At 38.2% G+C, this 22712-nt stretch overlaps 1 protein-coding gene across 1 annotated transcript; it reads right to left on the bottom strand.

Moving 5' to 3' along the window:
• Positions 1-3392: 3392 nt before the first annotated feature.
• On the bottom strand, positions 3393-13466 carry LOC137271950 (acid-sensing ion channel 5-like). The gene is made up of 8 exons (XM_067804332.1): positions 13315-13466; positions 9241-9799; positions 8469-8567; positions 7672-7852; positions 6854-6913; positions 5553-5715; positions 4936-5027; positions 3393-3544 (listed from the first exon to the last, which is right to left on the bottom strand). Exons 1-8 carry the CDS (start codon positions 13464-13466, stop codon positions 3393-3395), a joined length of 1458 nt encoding a protein of 485 aa, XP_067660433.1.
• Positions 13467-22712: the final 9246 nt, after the last annotated feature.

Consider the following 22712-nt stretch of genomic DNA (forward strand, 5'->3'; position numbering starts at 1 on the left):
ACCAAAAGGACATGCCGATAGCCCTCAGACGTCTCTGGACGGCGAGATCAACTCTACCGCCTTGACAGATCCCGCGACTGTTCAAGACGTCATCCTCATGATACCTTCGATTTCAAAGACAAATAATGATCAAGTCTTGATAGATCTGCTTTGCATACTGCCTGCTGTCAAAACCTAGTTACAGATAATGTCAATATGTGCTAATGTTTTCTTACCGGTGTTATGGACCGATGAGGTCAAGGCGAACGATAATTATCAGCTAAACATAGCACTGAGGCAGTGGGTAAATTCTATACTATGACATTAGGTTACGTCATTAACTGATTCCGGAGTTATTAACTGATTCCGGAGTCATTAACTCCGGAATGTTTCTGACTACAAACATTTTCTTAAATCGTCTTTTACATATTTCTTTTTACATGTTTTATAAATGACTTTTTTCTGATTTTTACGGGATATAAGGGGGTATTTGAGGGCTTGGAGTACTTCCAGGTTTAAAACACCCAAGTACTATGCAAGTAGTACTCTTAGTCCCCATGTTCCCAAGCATAGTGATCCACGGGTCGCTTCCTGTAGCTATGACATTGTTTTGTTCAGTCTTTACAAATATATCGTTTTACTTTAATCTATCTGATACTCCAGTAGTTTTGTCCATTGGCGACATGTGTATATAGATCAATAATATATTTTGTATTAATGTACATTAGAAACAAAAGGTACGGGAATACCATATTTTTTTAATCATGTAAAAACGTAAACGTAAACATTTTGCATGTTACCGTTAGGCCATTGTCAGCACTTTGTCAAAAAATGCATATCATTAGTCATTTTTCACATTAAGACAACAACGTTGAGGAGCTTGGAAAATACCGGGGTAAAAGTCTGAAACATGACGTCTTAAAGTAATAACCATCTGGTGACTAGGTGCATTTCACTTCTGTGCATTTCATATTTGTGATTGACAGGGAAGGACAAGCCGAGTGTGTTTTCAAGTGACAGGCTGCATAATTTTAATTCTATAGTGTCCGATTTTTACGTTACGTTTTTGTCAAAGTTGGAAGCCTTTGTCTTTGGCCTTTGGAAGATAGCAGACAAACATAGATATGAACCAAAATGTGACATCTAGCAACACTATGCACGTGAAGTAGCCCAAAGTGCTGGTTGAAAGAAGTAACCCTGAAAATTAGTGTATCATTTCGTGATAATAGAGTCTAGATATTTTACGCATATGCTGGAGCAATCAGGATGCATGATTCAAAAACTTCATTTTGACATAACAAAACAACCCGAAATTTAGCGAACTCCTGGCGTATGTTTTATTATGGACATAAACGTAATTGCACTTGCGATAAAACAAATTCAATTCTCACTAGTCTTTATATACTGACTTTAAATATATGCTTTGAGGTGGTGAATCTTCTGGCTCACCACAACAACATGATAATCAAGTAAGATGAGTACACGTATATCTAAACCTTTATAAAATATTGTGCAGTGACTGTAAATGACAAAGATGTATACGCACACCTACGTAAATTAAGACGTATAAGTAAATTACGTCATGCTGGAAATGGTAACAAGGTTGATTTGGAGATGATTACTAGTAACATAACATAATTAAAACACATTTATCACTTATTCGTGACATATAGTATACACTGCTGCTTTTAAAAAAACAAATAAACAAAATTATAAGCGTACAATCGCCATTCAATATTTTGTACTTGGGCTTACTTCCCCCGAAACGAAGCCCTCGGGAGACCGAACCTAGTCATAGCGGGTGTATGTGCACTCAAGTGTAACGACGGCTTCCGATTGGCTGTTTCATTTGCTGATATGCTGAGGGTTCATTGTGTGTACAGAAAAATGATCTGTTTGATGGGCATTTTAGAAGTATGGCGAGTCACAAGAAAGTAAGATTCTTTATGGATAACAACTTCTTTTTGTGTACTTGATGCGTCGTTTCAGTATGGATCCATATACTGTTGTCAAACAAAATCATATACACTAAAAGAAGTCGTTATCCTTGAAGAATGTATATAGAGATGGTGGGTTTTTAAATTACATGTTCTCTGAATTTGCACTCGATCCAATCAAAAATTATATCAGTAGAGATGGTAAACTACTGCGTGGCTGGAATCTGTCATTCGTCCAAGTACAAAACAGGACTTGAAACGGACAAGAGTTTGCACCAGTTTCCGTCAGATCCAATCATCCGATAAAAATGAATGTAGTTTGTTTGCAGTCCACAGACATAAAAACATGTCATGTGTATCACTCGTGCATAATTACATAGTGTGGCAGAGACGGGACTCGGGTGCACGAGTCATAAATCAATTTATTTTCTTTATGTCGTATAGTCTGATAGTCAAATTGCACGTGGTCAATGATTCAAGCTGTGTACTGCATGTTGTCTTTAGCAGACAGGCAGGCAGACATATAGGTGTGAATAAACCAGACACTGAGCTTTCTCTGTGACAGAGACTGCTTACCACAATCAACAAGGTTTTTTACGTAACGAGTAGATTATTTATTTGTTTGTGTACACAACCAAGATTAGACTACTGCTCACGACCTCAGACTCTGGACATGCATACTGTTTCAAGCTCCGCGAACCTATTCACTGCGCATGCGTTATGGACGCAGCGAGCACAGCTGTTGAAACCAGTTTCCTCCTCTACCCCCACTCCCCCCCCCCCCCCTAGCGCTGGGGGGAAATTTAGTGAAACGTTTGAACTCCGATTTCGCGGGCTTTTTTCATCGCGTTTTTTTTTCAACTTTATGAGCTGATTTGGCATTTTTTATGATTTATTTCGGTATCTGCAAAGTTGTGTTTTATGTTGCATGTGACCTTTCAAGAGACTTTGATGGAAAACGGGGGAGTGCTTTGTTGCTTGTTGCTTGAGATTTGGCTTCATAACTAATTTAATGATGTGACACTTTGGCAGTTTATCATCGCCACTTCCTTCTGCTAAAACCCCTGACAATTCTTAAATCTACGTCGTCGCAACAGGATGACAGACTGGGAGCATTCACATACTTGTTGCCTTTGGTATCTGAAAACTCTTATATATTCTTGAGTGAAAAGGATTTCCAGTCACTAACATAAGCTATGATGACGGACTTATTTCCAAAATACCATTGTCAATACAACTTGAGAATTGTACATGAAAGTCATCCTTAGTGACCAAGACTTCGTGGAAGGCCTTTGATGGGATCATTACTGCAAGCGATATGTACATACGTTTTGCATACGTGTAGATGCACCCACCTGCCATGTAACTATCAACACGAAAATATGCATTTGCTGTAATGTATGACCGAGCCTTTCCCAAATTGTCCAAGAAACAATAACATATGATTGGACCATCATTATTTTGTGTTGCTGGAACTTAGTTATGGGAGGTTCTGCTATTGTCGATTCTGCCGCCATGTCTTTTCTTCTTGAAGATTGTCAAACAAACGTTCAGGAGAAACTCTCCGAGTTCAGTTAGAGTCAGAATGCTGGCTCCGAGGCAGATGCCCATCTGTCCACCTAGGTTACCTGGCAATACACAAAAATGTTATCTGTCACAGGTTATATTTTCTTTTAAACATAATCACTGAAAATTCCTAAAAATGTTTGATGTCCCTTTCTGTAGATTATTATACTTTTTAAACCCCTTCTTTCTATATTTCACAAGGTATTAACGTACTTTCGATGGTTCAAAGAGTTTCCATCTACCACTTCTATGACATCATATTGAAGTATGTTTTACATATTTCTTCAGTTGACCATTTACATGAATAGCAAGTAACTCGAAGAATGCATCTTTGTTGTCAAATGAAAACGTTCATATCTTCATTACGCGGTCCACGTAAATCTTTATCTGTCATAAATGTGTTCGTATGTCCACAACACACATCTACATACAGCTTTCATAACAATTCGGCCATATTTAAGTTTTTCATATTTATTGATTTTATATGAAGGCCGGGCGGGACTACTTAGGAATGGCCAGCGAGTCCTAACTTGACACACAGAAGGGAGCAAGCTACAAAGACATATTTTATATCATTGGAAAGATCTCGAGGAGATGAACACGAAAAGTTTATGTGCCAGTATGTCCACGTGTTAATAAGCTCACAAATTGGCTCTGAAAATGCATTTCTGCAGAAGTTTCTGGCAGAAATTTTTTATTTCGCTCCCAGAGTTATCTTAATTTAACAAAATTAGAGAGTATAAGTAATGATACTGCTGTGTGAGTGGTAGTTTCATGCTTAATCCAAGTGATAAGCACTTAGCGTGATCAACTGATCTGATATTTTGGTTTCGCTACCAGAATTATTTTAGTTGAATAAGATTAAACACCATCGTTGTATAATTTAATATAGACTTTCTTTAAATGATGTCGTTTTCCCTGTTTAACGCCAATTAGTACCAGACAATTTTACAGTGTCAATTTGACCGTATTTCATTATAGCTTTTACAGAGGCGAAACCGGACATTTACCACATACATACAATAATAACAATGTAAGACATGTGAGCCATAATTTGAATTCATCAACATGCCCGAAAAGACCAGCGCACGAGATGCGATGATAAACAATACCTACGCGACAATGCAAGAGTGTTCAAAGTGACGATACCGGCGAAAATGTAATTGCTTCGTTGAAACAATGATTTATGCCGAAGTGGCCGATTTATGCCGAAATAAAAAAATTTCTGTGAGAAATTTCTGCAGGAAAAAACGTTTCTACAGAAATTTCTGTAGAAATAAAAATTTCTGCCAGAAATTTCGTAATGAAGATATGAACGTTTTCATTTGAAAACAAAGATGCATTCTACCAGTTACTTACTATTCATTATTTTATTGGGACAAGAAACCAAAGATCATTTACTGTGTTGTTTTCTTTATCCTTGAATATCAAAATCGCGGCCTTCTATACGTACCTATGATGGTCTCAGTTGTATACCTTGGCGTTTGTTGTGTTGATTGAACAATCAGCTGTTCATAGTAAACCCTGATTTCGAGAAGGTTTTCCCTGAAAAGATATAGCCTTTACTATTACCTTAATAATACAACAAGGTATTATTGTGACGGATATCTGCATTAGGAGCAACACTCAGTTCCACTTTATATATATATAATATATATGAGAGAGAGAGAGAGAGAGAGAGAGAGAGAGAGAGAGAGAGAGAGAGACCGTGAAGGTTCATGAGTAGAGTTGGCTTTTAGCAACCCAGGCTATCTGCTCTGTCTACGTTTTCCCACACTTGAAATAAACCTGAACGCCTGGTAACAATATTACGCAAATATTTCATAACGTCAGTTTACCTAACTAAAGTACCGTCTACATCAGTGGATTCAGTCACTCCGGCATCGCTATCAGAAATGAGTTAACCTCTGTAGCTGTATGTTAAACAAAATTAAACATTTGCCAATCAATTCCTTCAACCCAGTTCATTATTGCGGGGCTCAACTCTCATCAAGAATATTTAGTGCTTCTGTGAGGTACATTTATTGCTGACAAATTAAACATCCCTGATGCTCGTCGACTATTTATCACCTGACAAATGCCTCATCTGGTGCAATCCCAAGCTCCAGGATGAGTGCTAATGTCACATCTGAGGGGAATTTCGCACTGGATACTTTGGCATCGTACGTCTCGAAGGAACATGGCACTTGACAGCCGCAAGATGTAAGAATTTCCACATTCTGCATGAACCTTTCTGAAAGAGATGGTACATAATCAATCGATTAATGAACGTAGTTTCTAGAAATGAAAAAAAAAATACAATCAATAATTTAAACAAGCAAAATGTTATACAAAATGAATAGTATTGCGCTCCCTGAGTAAGATATGTGCAAAGTTAGAGTGATTAAAGTGGCTTTACGCCGCTTTTAGCATTATTCCAGCAAAGGTGTTCACGGCGGGGGAACACCCGGAATGGGCTTCACACATACAAAGTTAAATGTACTGACGACGTATTACATACACATCGATGAAAGACCCTGTTAAGACAATAAATTCGGATATATTCATTAAATAATTTAGGGGAACTTCATATTTAATTTACCACTGGAAAAAATAGTGTATCAACACCACTTTATGACAATAGTTGTTTGTACAGTTGTGTATGACGTGAAACTGATGTGTGTACGATTGTCATTTTTCATAAAACACCGACTGGAAACAAACACTAACAACTATGTGATAGTGTCAAAATTCACGATTCTCAGTGATTTATCGACCTTCGTCAGAATCAAGAATGACACCCCACACAAAACTATGGGACTACTGCTTGTGCACGTGCATCCCACGCATTGTGTTTAGGGGCGGTGATAAAGAGTAATTGTGGCGCGTTCATAAGATGTCTGTCTTTGAAGAGCTAGTTTATATAGTTCTTATCCAAATTGAAAATTTTGGTTCCAATACTACTGTAAAAGAATACACGTAAATAATTCGGTGGGCGATTCTTAGGACAGCAAACCACAAATAGTCAGTGTTCACGTAAATAACCAACATGTTACTTATGATATTAACACTTTTAGCGTCGATACATCATGTATAGTGGTGCTGTTTCACACTACGACGAGTGGGTGTCCCGGGGCAGAATAGGCCTTCAGCAACCCATTCTTGCCATAAAATTCGACTATGCTTCTCGTAAGAGGCGACTAATGGGATCGGGTGGTCAGGCTCGCTGACATGGTTCACATATGTCATCGGTTCCTGATTGCGCAGATCGATGCTCATGTAGCCATACAGCTGGAATACTGCTGAGTGTGGCGTAAAATTAAACTCACTCACTGCTCCACACTACGATTACACGTCCAGTCAAATCACATCTATTTGCAGAGTAAACTTACCATAGATTGGGTAATAGCAAGTGGTGAAGTTATACATGGAACATATTTTTCCAATAGTGGCTGAAAACAAGAGTGTCCTCATAAAACAGGTATCAGTTATTACAATCAATTTAAAAAAACGGTCTATTTGGAGAAAATAATCTTCAAGCAATACCACGTGGCTAACTGAACCCAGGTCCTCTTAGTAATGAACGAAATGTTAGATTGCAGGGAAGCCGCCACCCTTGAAATTTTGATTCACAATGACGCATATAGAGAAAGTTCTGACTGATGTCTTTGAGTAAAATAACGAGCCATATACTGTGAATCATTATTAATAACTCTGTCCATATACATAGTACTATGATAGCAGTGTGTATCATATGTCGATAACACTTTAGCATAGTTCCTTCTCAGTATTGACTTTGCTTTTTATCACAAATACAGTTACATGTATTAGTATTTTGCATTAAACCTACGCTATTGGAATTCTGCTTTGCGGCAGTTATATTGCCTGGTGGTTTTAGCAATGTGTTTCACGGCCGACATCTCCATTATATCGCACTGCAATACCATCACTCCGTTGTCAGATGACAAGTCTTAGAATACCACGCAGCGTTAAAACCTAACTCGTTGACTCGCATCTGAGCTGAGTTTAAGGATCGCCAACTACTGTCCTAATTGTAATACCGATTGAAACTGTTTCAGGTTTTCGACTGCTTTGTAAATGATACTATTAGAGATAATTACAAGTCTCTGCCAGACAACTAACGGTCAAGCCAGTGATGTAATCATCGAAGTATAAATCAGTTTGTTGACTACATCATGATTCATCTTACCATTATCTGCTGGTTTGATGCACCCGCATCTGTCGTGTGTTTTTAGTGTGATGCATTCCTGGAGACAGTTTTCATAAGTGTAGATGTCGAAGTACTGAAGGGTGTTGGTAAATGAGGGTGATGACGTATCCAGACATGTTCGGTTCTTAAAAGCCTGATACGGTGGTGACATGTATTGGTACTGTTAAAAGAAACAAAGGCATTGTTCCACTACAATATCACACAACACATTTTGACGTGCAAATATTTTTTCTAACAAGGTTCTCTGTTACTGAAAGCACTGGACTTTGGTTAATAATCATTATTAGTTTTAAACCATATATCTTGGTATGACATCTTAAACAAGATTAGTACATACTAGTGGGTGTGTGTACGTAGACGGACGTCATCAGTTCAGAATTGTGTATCTCCTATTTTGCCAACTTTGAATATGATTAGATTGACGACTGATTAAAGTTTGTTTTAAGTATCTCTTTTTAAAGTTATATGTCTTTTTTGTCGTTACATGTTATATCAAATAGAATATATTGTTGCATCGGGGGCATGCAATGCTATTATATTATTCCACAGAAAGGGACAGTATTCACTCAACGTCTTGATCACGAAGATCAGTTCTGAAAGATATAGTAAAACAATGTTTGAAAACCCCAGCATAACGGCCGAAGGCATGTGTCCTTACATTCCGATTTAATTAAGAGATTAATTAAGAGAAACTTTTATAATGGCACAGTTGCAAAAATGGTATGAGACGATTTATAGGTTTAGATGACACTGTGTGTAAAGTGTGACTTACATACCGTTGATCTTTGAACAACAGCATATGTTGATGTCCCTTGTGCTGCCAGGAAGGAAGATGACACTACATCGGGGTGGATACGAGGATCGTGTAAGATTACCTGCATTCGGTAAACAACATTTGTGAGAGTGAATGAACAACTACCAGTAGGCAAGGTTGCATCAACCTCCAAACGTCAATCAACAATACGTACACGGTGTTAAAACTCCCTCTTTAGTACTAACAAGAAAAGGTGTCCCACACACGTTTTGGACTATAAAAGACATTTCCTGCTAATTCTTTAGATTCATCCATTTATTTTTCGAAATATAGACTGTGCGGAGTTGATTTCATGGAATCATGTTAGTAATTTATAGATGCAAGTTATTAATGAACAAGGAATTTTACATCAAGACTATCTTAAGTTCGACTCAAGAAAGTTCAAGACAAAGGTGTTCGCAAGAATACCCAAGCTCAAGTGGAGTCTGAACGTCAAGTATGTACTTCAATATCGGCAAGAAATAATATCTGCCTTCCTTCGTAACTAACAGTTACTGTTTATATCTGTTGGCAAATACGAGTTTGATTCAACAAACGTCGGTCTTTGCGCGTATGTTAGTTGAACTTAAAAATATGAACAACGTAAGTGAACTCAACCAACTGCCATTGGAAACGTATTATTAACTTAATATTTATGTGCACGCAGTGAATTATATATGGGTCCGTGCGCATTAGCATTAATATTCTGTAAATAGTTGAACTACGTGAAATGTGAACTACTACACATATTTTACCTTCATCCCAGCAGCCATCTGAGACCCAAGAACATAGTTGGCATGACCAATACCCGCATACATGACGAGACCGTTATCTGATCCAGTAAGTCGAACTTTAGCAACATCAGAAGTATTCCAGTTGAAGGTGGCACATTGGCCCATGTGGGTCAAAATAGGTTTCATTGCGAAGGTGCAGGGTTGATATTCAATTCCATTCATCCAACACAGGATAAACATTTGTTTAGGAGTCATGTAAATATTTTTCCACCAGTCATGATTGTGGCTCTTTCGAAATGTAGATCCATAGCCAGGATCACTCCAATTTATGGAACCAACATATGGTCCCAAAAAGCTGGTTTTAGTGAAATACTCCTCCAGATAAGGATCAACTTCTCGAACACGTGTAAGGTTATAGGGGCTCAGATTGCAAAACGTCACAGCTGGAAAAGGTAGTTCCTCATGCACATCCAACTTGGTGTTGGTGATCACAGGGTAGCTGTAGTAGTTCATCAGCTCCTTTGTGATATTAAACGACATGTAGCCTGTCATGAAGAGGATTGCAACCATCCAGGAAACACTAATAAAAAGAAACCACATCGTTTTTCTTACAATGATAAACGAACGAAATTGAAAGCCCCCATTGATTTTACTTCACTGTGACACATACGATCCTGTTACAGAGTTAAAATTACACGTCACCGATGATCGTTGTCAGAAGTAGAGGTCAGAAGTTAAATAGTTACAAGTTACAACCTTTAGCACAAAACATATTTAGAAATTCAATTTTTTTGTGGAGACACGCATACATGTTACATGTCAGTTAAACTTCTGAAGGGCCCAACTATTAGTTTCATCCAATATTTTGAGAGAGTCCAACAACTGTTATTAAGAACGAAAACAAAACAATCGGGAAGTGGCCGTCAAATATTTTGAAGGGGGGTGGCGGGAATACGGAAATGTCAAGGTTCAAGTTTAAGGATCGTTGTAACTCTGCGATATGTCAAAGATCCAGTTACCGCAGTGCACAACTGACTCGTAGCAGTCTGTGCCGGCCAACGTCTGCCAACGTGAACGGCAGCCCGCAACGCTGACAAACGCGTCTACTTATAATATTTCCGGAATGTACAATGTATGCAGTTAAGTTCTGAACCCCTGCTGGCCATGTCACTCTATCAATGTTGTGTTGCTGGTGGTGAGCATCCAGGATTCGCTCACGGTTGTACACTGTCAGCCTGAAAGACAAACCGACGATCCACTCGCCGTGTTAAAACTAAGAACGTCCGTTAGATGTCCTTACAGCGATGATGAGGTCTTGCATAATATGAGCGGGGTTTCGGGAACCACCCGAAAGTGATGCCACCCCTTTCCATCTCAGATTTACCAATTTACTAGCTATCCTCATTCAGATACTGTTTTGAGTTTCCATTCAGCGTCTCATGACACGATTACGTCAGACCATTGATGTGTGTTGAAAATATAGCTATTGCATGGTACGGCACAATATGTGGTTACACTATTTCGCATAGTCTGATCCAGAACTCGCACTAGGTGTAACTTTCGTACTGCTGTTGAGATCCGTGAAGGTCGAATATGTCTTCAGCAACCTATGCCTGTCATAAAAGGCGACTGTGATTTTCGTAAAAGGCCTCTAACGGGATGAGGTAGTCGCTGTTGACACATGTCATCGGTTGCCAGTTGCGTAGATCGATGCTCATGCAGTTGATCATTGGATGTGTCTGGTCCAGAGTCAAATATTTACAAACCGCTGCCATATACCTTGCTCTAAGTAGTTTCTTTCTAGCCTTTTTAAATGAAAATCGTACACATGCAAATGTCACGTCATACACCAATATTTTTTCTAAGTTGTATATACACACACATACACACACACAGACACACACACACACACAGACACAGACACATACATACATACATACATACATACCAACTTGGAAAAAAATATTGGCCGTGCATGACGTGACATTTGTATGTATGTATGTATGTATGTATGTATGTATGTATGTATGTATGTATGTATGTATGTATGTATGTATGTATGTATGTATGTATGTATGTATGTATGTATGTATGTACCTCCGTACGTACGTATGTATGTATGTATGTATGTATAGTTGTGTGTATATATATATGTGTGTGTGTGTGTGTGTGTGTGTGTGTGTGTGTGTGTGTGTGTGTGTGTGTGTGTGTGCGTATCAATAAACAACAGGCAAACTTATTTGTGTAGCTAAAATCGAGAATTGTATTGATGCAGATTGATTGGACCCATGATATTGATTTTATCACTCAATAGCATTGTTCTATTTGAAAACAAGTGAAATCGGAAACGTAGGAAACACAATCGCAGCCTGTGGCTAAGAATTGATCAGAAGTACATGTAAACGAATCATTAACGTTTATAAAGAGGCATCAGGTGTACTTGATAAACGAACCATTGATGATCAACAGTGTAAGGACATTTAACTATGTTTAGAGGCAGTCCCATAAAATATTCATCGAAGACAGAAAAAATAACTGTGAAAGATGTACAAGAGCTTATCACACTATAAATAGATGAAATTGACATGTTGATAACAATAGCAGCACTAAACAAACATTGCCCAATCACACCTATAAGAAATAATCATAAGACCAAAAGTACACTGCAGTACAAAGTAATTGGGAACATTTGGAACAAAATCATAAAAGTGTAAAGGTTACCCACGAAGCAGAACAATGTTCGATAAAGAAAGAGACCAAGCATCGTTAATCTATTCTACTGCCATATGTTTGTTTTAGATACGTTACTTTATTAAACGAATTCTATAACGCAAATGCGCCAATAAATTGTTTTATAGGTTGTGATGTTAGTGTTTGCGTTTTTATTTGATAATCTGTATCTGCGATACAACGTGAAGGGTAGAAAATAATTACTTTCTTTCCAAACAGATGAAACATAAGACGCAAATTTGACAGTTGTACAAAGTTATATTACTGAAAATTAGTCATGACACCTGGTGTTCAACCCCCCACCCCCACACACACACACCATAACACCTGCCTCTTAAACAATTAGAAATGTTTGGAAGTGTATGAGTACATTTTTTGAAGCTGTTCAAAAGTTGGAGAAATGTATTTTGTTTCTCCTCAGGAAATGGCCAAATTATGAACTTCAAAATCTAGAACTTTAAATATTGTCACCCGAGTTACAAAAAATGTAGTCTTCCGAATACCCGAACAATTCAATAGTTTTTTTTCAAACCAGGATATCCGCAATCAAAGACGAAATGAACCTAGGAAGTGTTTACTATTACATTATTAGGATATCCAAAATCTCTTGAGGAAGACGGATTCGATAAATCGTCACAACTTAATAGAGAAGACCTCTTGACAGGAACGATGCAACAAATCACTGAGAAAAAACTAATCGTTTTTGTATCTACTTATAATCCATAGATCATCGAAACAAATAATTGCACCATAGACCAAGATGAAAAACTGAAATCAATGCTGAAATCTAGAACAATGATAAGTAGCAAAAGACAAAATCAGAATCGTAAAAAGGTCTTAACAAAAGCAAACTGCATCACATCCTACTGTGTCCAGATGTAACTATGGAACGAGTCGACATTGAAGGTCAGTCTGTAACTCTCACGAGACACGGAGAGTTCTCTGTAAAACAAAAATTTGGCTGTCCTTAGATATGGTACATGTCAAAACATGCACGGGATGCAATGAGCAGTGTATTGGTCAGTCAGAAAATGTACGGGCGCGAGTTCCTGTGTATAATCAACAAATCTACTGCCCTGAAACCCGATGTATCCAACTGAGCGAACATCCGGATGGGCAAAAGGACACGGTGTTAAATGTACGACATTTCCTTTTTATCTAGTTCCAAATTCGGACAAAGTACAACGAATTTTAAAAGGGCACTACTTCTTAGAAACGTTCAAACGTATTGACCATCACAATTAGCATAAACACATGAAGATCAACACGTGGAATTCACTTTCTGTACAAGAATATCAACTGTTCATAGCCTAAGTGGCAATAGTTGTAATATATGACAATTCTACTATGAGCTATGTAACTCACCATCTTACACTGTAGTTACGCCCAGGTGTAAGTTTATTGATTCCATGGAATCCTGTGTTCTGTGTGAAATCACTCCACAAACTACCAATTTTCTTGTCAGTACATGCGGTTTCATCTGTCAAAGCAGACTTTGAATCTGTTGTAGATGCCATGCTACAAAAATGTAGCCAAGTGGCATGCCCAGAGACTTCAGAGGTTTCCAAACTGCCAGACCAACTCTGCTTTGACAGTGAACACGACTGTCTAAGTCGACACCATTATGATACCTTCGATTTATATTGATCACAGCATCACGATTGCATCGATATTGGATTTCGCCTCATGGAAATCATTCGCATCCTGACCATACCTCATTTTAATTTGTACAACAATTTGTCTTTTCCAATAATGTATTTGTTCACTCTTTCTAACGCCCAGACAGAAGAGTAGCCTGAAGTTGCCAAAGGTGCGTAACTTTGTTACCGAGGCTGACCAAATACATATTTGAGCAAATTCATCTATACTTACATAGGAGCATTAATTATGTAATTGCTGAATCAAAGAGTACGATGGTATTCGTGGATGTATATCCTTGTATACTGACATGTACAAACATTTTGCAATAAAGTGCGTCCATAACACTATATCTAAAACGCAGTGGGTTGCACGTTCACGGCCTGGCGAAAGGCATACTGAGGTATACTAAATTAATATATTTCGGTATAAGCGTCATAATGCAGTATAAGCACTGTATATTTCTGAAATGATTTCAGGGACAACAGAATCAAACACTAATGTAGTAATACACAATGGCATGTTACTGGCAAGCATGCCACAGGATTGTCCTGTTGTAACATTGGTGCTATCTCCAACAATAACTACACGGTTACTTGGGTTTAACCAAGTGACTGTGGGTGAAATAATGGGTCGTCTAAGAAATTATTGTTGAATTTTAGGGATATGTTTAATTTGGTTTTCTGTTATAAACAACCAGCTATCAAGTGCTTAGTTTCAAGCAAGAGAGACAACTCCGTTAATCCTTTTTCATTGGTTTGTGAAGAGTTATCTCCTTTGTTTACGTGCTAGCAGACAACATTTTCAGTGATCCTCAGTATGGGTGATTTAGAGAAGAGGAAGTCGATTTTAGAGGACCATAGCAAGAACATCACATCAGCTAAAGTGATTTCAAGTAGAAAAGGCATCCCTTTGTCCAGTCACTGTGTTTATCGTGTTTGGAAAAATATTGCAAATGGATATGGCATTGAGCACCAGGATGGCACAGGTAGGTACAGAAAATTCACTGTCTGTGACAGAAGGCGGCTTGGTTTTCTTGTTTCTTACGACAAATGAAGGAGTTTAGAAAGCTTACGGCTGGATATGATCGACAGAGGAACTGTGGCCGTTTGTAAGAAGACAGCAGAGCAGGACTGAGCTGCATACAATGGGTTGGTAGAAACTGTGTTCTGTGGAAACAGTTTGATTTTGGAGCAGCACAACTACCCGAAACAACGTTCAAAGTATTCACAGGCATGGTTCCGGACATTCATTCATTAGCCTGAGCCAAAATTGCGCACTGATTGGTTCTGTGTTTCAGAATGGTCGTCTATCGCAGATATTTGCAGAGCGCGGTCTGCCGACTGCTTGTGAAAGTTGTAGCCTGTAGTTACAAATATGTTGCGGAGACTACGTAACCTGAATATTACATCGTGTGCGTATATATACAAACACGTAGAAATTAGGTCACGATATTAGGTTATTAATACACCTGAAGCTAAAGCAAACTTATTTAGCAGGTTATCTAGTTTTGATTTTGTCAACCGGTGTCAATCCCTAGGGCAGAATGGGGATGACTACTTCTTGCCTAACCACTTAACCCCAATGTATCTTTGATTGTGTCAGTGAGGAAGTCCAGTATTTCACACATTGTTTTCTTAGTTAACTTTAGACAGTTGGACAAGCTGTTCCAAACCTTTGAAGACCGAGAACTATGCCTATGCTCACCACGTTTCTCATCAAATGCCACCATGAAACACACGTAAATCCTCTGAAGTTTAGAGATACCACATTGAACAAATTATGTGAATATACAGAAAGCCTTTCCTTGATAGCATAAAGTATTATCTTTGAATCATTGATTAGAAGTCTTGAGATGTACGATCAGAATATGCAGTCACTTAAGACGCAGATTCAAAGGGACATTGGTTATACATTGGCTGTGTGTGGACACTATCGACTGATAGTAGCCTCAGCCCCCGATGTGTGTACAGGAGCCTATGCAGATGCGCCAGGAAGTGATGGGAAGAGGGAATTCGCTTCATCGGGGTGGACACGAGTATCCTGTAAGATCCCGTGCAACCAGCGAAAACTGTTTATTGTGTACATGTCCTTATTTTCTAGTTACCCGTAATTTGCTTTGCACTGGTATGCTGATCACTAATGCAAACGTCCAGTATTTAAACAAGATTCGAATATAGAATGTCAGACTTTACGGGTTCTGTGAACTGATGTTGATCTTGATGCTACAGAGCGCCTGTCGGTTGTGAAAAGCTTTTTCGTTGATTGAATTAAACACATTGAGAGTTTCGTTTTATGCCCCCACGCAGCAATATTCCAACTTTATTGCCGCGCTCTGTTTACACCAAACAAGTTGACAAGCGAAAGGTCATTGTTATGGACACTATTATCACTGCTGTCATTGTTCCAGGTTATATTTCATAAAGTCACTAATTTTGCACCTCTTCTCGTTTGTGTACTGCTATTGCTAATCGTCATTGCAAGGGAAATACAGAATAATGTTCTGTCTGTCGTGGAATTGACAAGAAGTAATCAGGATTGGAATTACCAAACCGATTTGAAACTGTAACACATAGTCACAGCTAAAGTACGTTTCAATAAACTATAATCTGTTCACAGATTGATTAGTGAATATCTTTAATACATGCTGCGCCCGGGTAAAAGAAATAAATCTGTTGCATTTGTGTGAAGAATTCTGACTGTACCTGGAACTTTTAAACTTTTGCTTTCAAAAATGTTATCCCCAATAAAACCAATATAAAACTACAGTTCAAATCATAGTACACCTTAGGTTTTGGAACAATAGATATAAAACATCTGACAAGAGAACGACTAGAATTGAACGGAATGATCTGCTCGCTGAAATGCATTATGGCGTGCCATTGTACCCCTAGAACGATCCGAGTAGTTGTATTGCCTATAATCGATTTATTTGACAACCACCAAATAGTGCTGCAATACTAGCAGGCTGTATTGCTAATATGTACTCAAACTCCATCATTGATAGGACGTTTATATTATAGATCCAGGATGCATGATTCATTCGTGCCTCACGTGTGGGAGAACGTGTGACAGGATGGTGAAACGAAAAGCGTTGTACAGTACCTACTCTTGCTGTCTTCGCATTATATACGCCTGGAAAAAAAATCGTGTTTTACGATTAGAATAATCTGGTGGAAATACATTACCTGAAATTTGAAACTTACCCACCGTTTTAAAATAGCAGTAACTTTACATTCACTTAACTTTAATAATGAATATATCAGCTTTTAAGATTTATCTTTTTACGAAAGCAATCAAAATGTTTCTTTACTGAGATAAACAGTAAAACTATTAAAAGAGCTTTGGCTGTTTCTACCTTGATGTATTTATCCCATGTGATGGAAAACCAATACAGTTAAGATTACTTATGCTATGTGTGATCTCAGTCCACACACTGCTAATGCTTTTCTAATGTTTACGCTCTTTCTGTATCAAAGTGTAGATAACATTGCCTACAAGGTATGGTAATCCTATTGTACAATAATTATAACAGCCACAACATTGTGAATACGCTGTCATTAGTTCAAATTCTACAGTGAAAACGGAGAATGGATTTACTTCTATCATGTAACAACAAGTGTCATTAAAAGTGTATTTTGTGTACGCTTGTTCACACATGACGTTCCAAAGCAAATATGTGATATTTGCCAGGCATACACTCTTGATGATACTGCCCTTTTGTAAATTGATAATGTGTCTATCTGTTCTCACGATCCACATCATGTAGGACGCATATACCGGCCATCCAAACACTGGTAGATGATTAGTTCAGTTAGAACAGGTGACATACTGTTTCCAGGACATATGTCTGATGGCTTGATTGCTTGATTGCTTGATTCATTGTTTGATTCGTTGGTTGGTACACTCCGCACTATTTCAGTAAAATGACGATGGTCTGTAAATAATCGAGTTTAGACCAGAAAGGCCATTGTTAGACATCATGAACATCGATAAACGCAGTTGGAATAGGATGACATGTGACAACCACGTCAGCGAGCCTAACATCGACCCCTATAGTCGCCTCTTACGACAAGCATGGGTTGCTGAATACTAATTCAAACTACTTCTTCACAGGTATAAGAGTACATGAAATGTAAATGCATAACGTAACTGATGTACCGCCCGACCCTAGCCCTGTAATGCAAAATAGTCCACTGATTGACATCCACGTTGAAACCAGTAAACAATTTTGAAAAAAAAAAATCATATATGGTTTCCCCTACACTTTAGCACAGGTTATATATCACAAACGATTGCAGTGATCCAGAAGATAATGTAAAACTAAAATACACGAATGTACAGAAAGAGATAGTTTATGGAAAAGGTTACAGAATATTGGAATTGATGGGAAAATGTTTCATGTCATCGTATCACTTTACCTTAATGTAGAGTCGAGGGTGCCGATACACACGTCAAGTACGCCGAGGGGTCAACAGTGGTCTACAAGTATCTCTGCTTTCACCCCTACTATTCATCCTGGAAGGACTCAATCAGTGGTGCCAGGTAATCAACACGTCAGTCAACCCAGAGAAGACATAGGTCATACGTTTGGAAATCCAGTTAAGCTGTAGAAAGAACAGATGTGATATTTCGGTGTGAAGACAAGACCCTAGAGATAGGAGAGAGCTACATGTATAATTACCTCGATCAGCTCTTGACAGAGTATATTAACTACGCGCGGGTGGGAAATGCAGTGACAGGCGCAGCCAGCAGGTTACTAGGACTCATGATGTCAAGGTGTAAAATCCTTGAAGGCATGCCGCACATGACTTTTACCACGTTTTACGACTCCATAACATGGACTACCATCAACTACGGTGCTGCAAGAAGGGGAACGTGTCATATCCTATCCATAAATGCTGTTTACAACAGAGTGATGAGGACGTTTACACCAAACAGTGATGTATCGGGTGATAGGGGTGGGTGCCACCAGTTATCCTGCAATGGAAAAATGCTGCTCAATTTTACAAGACATCATGCGATCGAACCACGAACAGATTATCTTCTGATGTGTTCATGTGGGCCGATTACAAGGCCCTATCAAGTAAGCGGAATTGGCATCGACGCGTACACAGGAAAATTATTCCAATTGAAAACACGATACCCTTTTAATATCAAAGGTTGAACAGCAAGTGATGTAAAACTGTTTACAGGGGTGGAGTGTTGCACTCAATCAGGAGATGGGAAAAACGACGTTGAGACTGTATCGTAACTTGAAACAATTCTGCGAAGTTGAGCCGTATCTACCGAGTGACCTCCCTTAGTCGTATCGCCGAGTTTTAGCCATGTTCCTCCGTAGAGTCGCCCGCTACGCGTGGAGACGTGTCGATACACTAACATGCCAATGAAGCAGGGTATGTGATTTAATTGCAGTGAGTGCGTTGAGGGTGAATATCATGTATTATTACAATGTTTCTTAGTCAAATGTGAATAAATATGTAATAATTTTGTATGTTAGAGTGGTAGTGACAAGTGTAGTTTTATTGTGTTCGAGGTTGAGATGTTTTATTTAGCAGCCAAACCCTGCGATCTTTCATTGGAAAAAAGCAAGGTATGTTATATCAAGGTGCGTAATCTTTTTTAGACTGTTTTGTGTATTTTTAGTAATTATTGTTTTTGTACCATTTATTAACTGATCTGTCTTTACACTGTACATATAGTGTCTCTTAGCCCTTAATTGGTGGCTCGTAAAGGATATTCCGTTCACCGACTAGTGTGTTGTTTTATTTTGTAAATACGAGGCGAGACTGTAATCAAATATCTGTCTTGTCAAGGAAAAACAATAAAACGCAAATCTATTTCCAACATTTCTAAAGAGTCCGATAAATATCATACCGTTACTTAGTAATACCCGTCAGTTTATCAGCTAAATCGAAATGTGACTTTTGGCATGCTGTTTAACCTACTATTATTTGACCATTCAATCCGACCCGAGTTTCTCATTGTGAGCCTAATCAATACTCACTGTGATGTGTATAATTGTCTTAGCTAAGTGCAAATACATTCCTTGTCCGTTGTGTCTCCTGTCCAAGCAATCAGTTAAAGAAATCAATAGAGAGCTCGTCCATCAAATACGCGGTTATGGAAAACTCAACATGTTGTGTCCAAACATACATCGATTTAGTTGCAGTAGTTTCGTTTTACTGAGAAAAATATGGTCGAAGATTCGACCACTGTTAACGCCATAATTAGTATAAACACAAATGTATTCGTCCAAAAATCCCAAGACAACAACTATAAACTTCACTCATGACTAAACCGTTAACTCCGAAAAAAGACTACCTAATGATAACCCGTCACCGCGATCATGTCAAAGCTATACACAATTTGCAAACAAAACATGAAATGACTATTCTGTGAACACAATATTTCAATAAATATCCCTATCATTGATGAAAAAAAGACATTAAAGTATTCTGTATATAGCTGACCAAATCTGTTCTCGGACATCTGTTTTCGTTCGGCGTGTAACGGCTTGCCGTTATAACTATAAATAACATGTACAAGACGTGCTACACTTTTCCTTCCTTTACATATAAAAGACTGACACTTTACCTATAAAACATTTTAAACATTTACCCTTTATATATAAAACACTTATCCTTAACAATAAATAACTTGTACAAGACGTGCTACTCCTGTCCTTCTTTTACATATAATACACTAACCCTTTACCGATAAAATATTTAATCTTTTCATATAAAACAATTACCCTTTAAAACAAATATATGTATGTCCTTGTTAATATTGGCCCACTCCTTGACGTATACAGACATAGATTCTACACATGTTGATGTGCAAAGCGATACCTTTATAGTTCTCAGAAATATTGTAACGTTCCTTTCCATATATAAAATAGTTACATAATGATATGATATATAATATAATATACTTTATTAACACGTCAATAACTTCACAGTATTCATAAAAGTTGCACGTGTTAAACAGTTCGTTAAAAAGTTCGTTAGCATGAACCAGCGATACCCACTAGCAATAAACATAGTGTCTGCACTTTTGAAATTAAGATAAGACAGCAGTTTACAAATCTTGCATGTCCGGTTTAACTGTATGAAGAGGAGTCTCTCATTACGTACCAGATTTGTGTAATTGTCACATCATATGCATGACTTAAACTTTATGTCTATCAATGTGATACATTTCTATTTCTTCATCAGTTTGGTTTTCTATGTCCACGCTTGACAAATCCTGGATATATATTGAAAAAAGTCTGAAATTATAACTATACTCATCTTTGCTGACGTTGCTTGCAACGAAGAGAACTAACGGAATAGGGTGATCCGGCTCACTGACTTGCCTGAAACATGTCATTGCATACCGACTGCGTACATCGATGTCCCAGAAGCCGATCACAGGACGATAATGTCGAGACTCCAGGTTTTACAGACAACCGCCTGTAACATTGCTGAGCTTGGCGTTGTGCAATAAAGAAACAAAGCTACTATAAATATTGGATTTCTTTAATTGCTTCCACTGTCTTAAACATAGCCTTCATGTAGCTCAGTGGTTGTTTTTACGCTCACAAGATTGATTTTCTCAGACGATACTTCGATTAACCTACCATTAATGCCATACTTCTCGTCAGAAATCTATATGCTTTCAAATACACCTTACTACACTCACATGTGAAACGTGGACTGTTAGTTGGAGGAACTGGAATAAATGTAACGTTTGAAGAGTTCGTGGATACCTACACGTATCTGAGGAAAAATGTTTATTCCAATTACCATGAACATTTACAGCAAACGTCATCTGGTAATAGGCACATATTTGCTTTCAGGTCCCACCTTCCGCTGTTGACAATAGACCATGGTCGGTAACATAATGAACAATGCAATACTGCTAGGCCAGAGGTATTTACACAGTTTATACAAAACCACCCCACCATTACTGGTATTGATTCATGCCTCGTGTAAATGTTTGTGTCCATAATGTGTATGGCCATCAAGAAGTTGATAGCCAAAACAAACGGGTGTTTTCAAATCACCAAATGCATGTCGATTGTACATAGGGAGATAGCTGAGGACTTCCAGCTGACAATTATTCGATGTTATTTGTATTGCAGTCTGATGTGTTGATGCTATCCACTTGCATCCAATGCAGCTGTATATAATCAAGCAAAATCTGGTTAATTACAACGTCTCTTTTATCACTTGATGTTTATATCGATTTGCAGCAATCTATACATTGAATATGCATCACCGTTTCGCATGTTTGTTCGTCAGTGGAACTTTGAAAAAATGCTGCTCAATTTTACAAGACATCATGCGATCGAACCACGAACAGATTATCTTCTGATGTGTTCATGTGGGCCGATTACAAGGCCCTATCAAGTAAGCGGAATTGGCATCGACGCGTACACAGGAAAATTATTCCAATTGAAAACACGATACCCTTTTAATATCAAAGGTTGAACAGCAAGTGATGTAAAACTGTTTACAGGGGTGGAGTGTTGCACTCAATCAGGAGATGGGAAAAACGACGTTGAGACTGTATCGTAACTTGAAACAATTCTGCGAAGTTGAGCCGTATCTACCGAGTGACCTCCCTTAGTCGTATCGCCGAGTTTTAGCCATGTTCCTCCGTAGAGTCGCCCGCTACGCGTGGAGACGTGTCGATACACTAACATGCCAATGAAGCAGGGTATGTGATTTAATTGCAGTGAGTGCGTTGAGGGTGAATATCATGTATTATTACAATGTTTCTTAGTCAAATGTGAATAAATATGTAATAATTTTGTATGTTAGAGTGGTAGTGACAAGTGTAGTTTTATTGTGTTCGAGGTTGAGATGTTTTATTTAGCAGCCAAACCCTGCGATCTTTCATTGGAAAAAAGCAAGGTATGTTATATCAAGGTGCGTAATCTTTTTTAGACTGTTTTGTGTATTTTTAGTAATTATTGTTTTTGTACCATTTATTAACTGATCTGTCTTTACACTGTACATATAGTGTCTCTTAGCCCTTAATTGGTGGCTCGTAAAGGATATTCCGTTCACCGACTAGTGTGTTGTTTTATTTTGTAAATACGAGGCGAGACTGTAATCAAATATCTGTCTTGTCAAGGA

The sequence above is a fragment of the Haliotis asinina genome, chromosome 2 (genome assembly GCF_037392515.1).
Source record: "Haliotis asinina isolate JCU_RB_2024 chromosome 2, JCU_Hal_asi_v2, whole genome shotgun sequence".
NCBI lineage: Eukaryota > Metazoa > Mollusca > Gastropoda > Lepetellida > Haliotidae > Haliotis > Haliotis asinina.

Bases quoted from the DNA above. Each gene is read 5' to 3' on its own strand.
- LOC137271950 (XM_067804332.1), bottom strand. From the start codon at position 13,466: ATGGCATCTACAACAGATTCAAAGTCTGCTTTGACAGATGAAACCGCA. The intron at 5,716-6,853 runs GTAAGTTTACTC...CATCTCTTTCAG, and splicing joins TTGCTATTACCCAATCTATG to AAAGGTTCATGCAGAATGTG. The intron at 3,545-4,935 runs GTACGTATAGAA...GTGTATTGCCAG, and splicing joins TACAACTGAGACCATCATAG to GTAACCTAGGTGGACAGATG.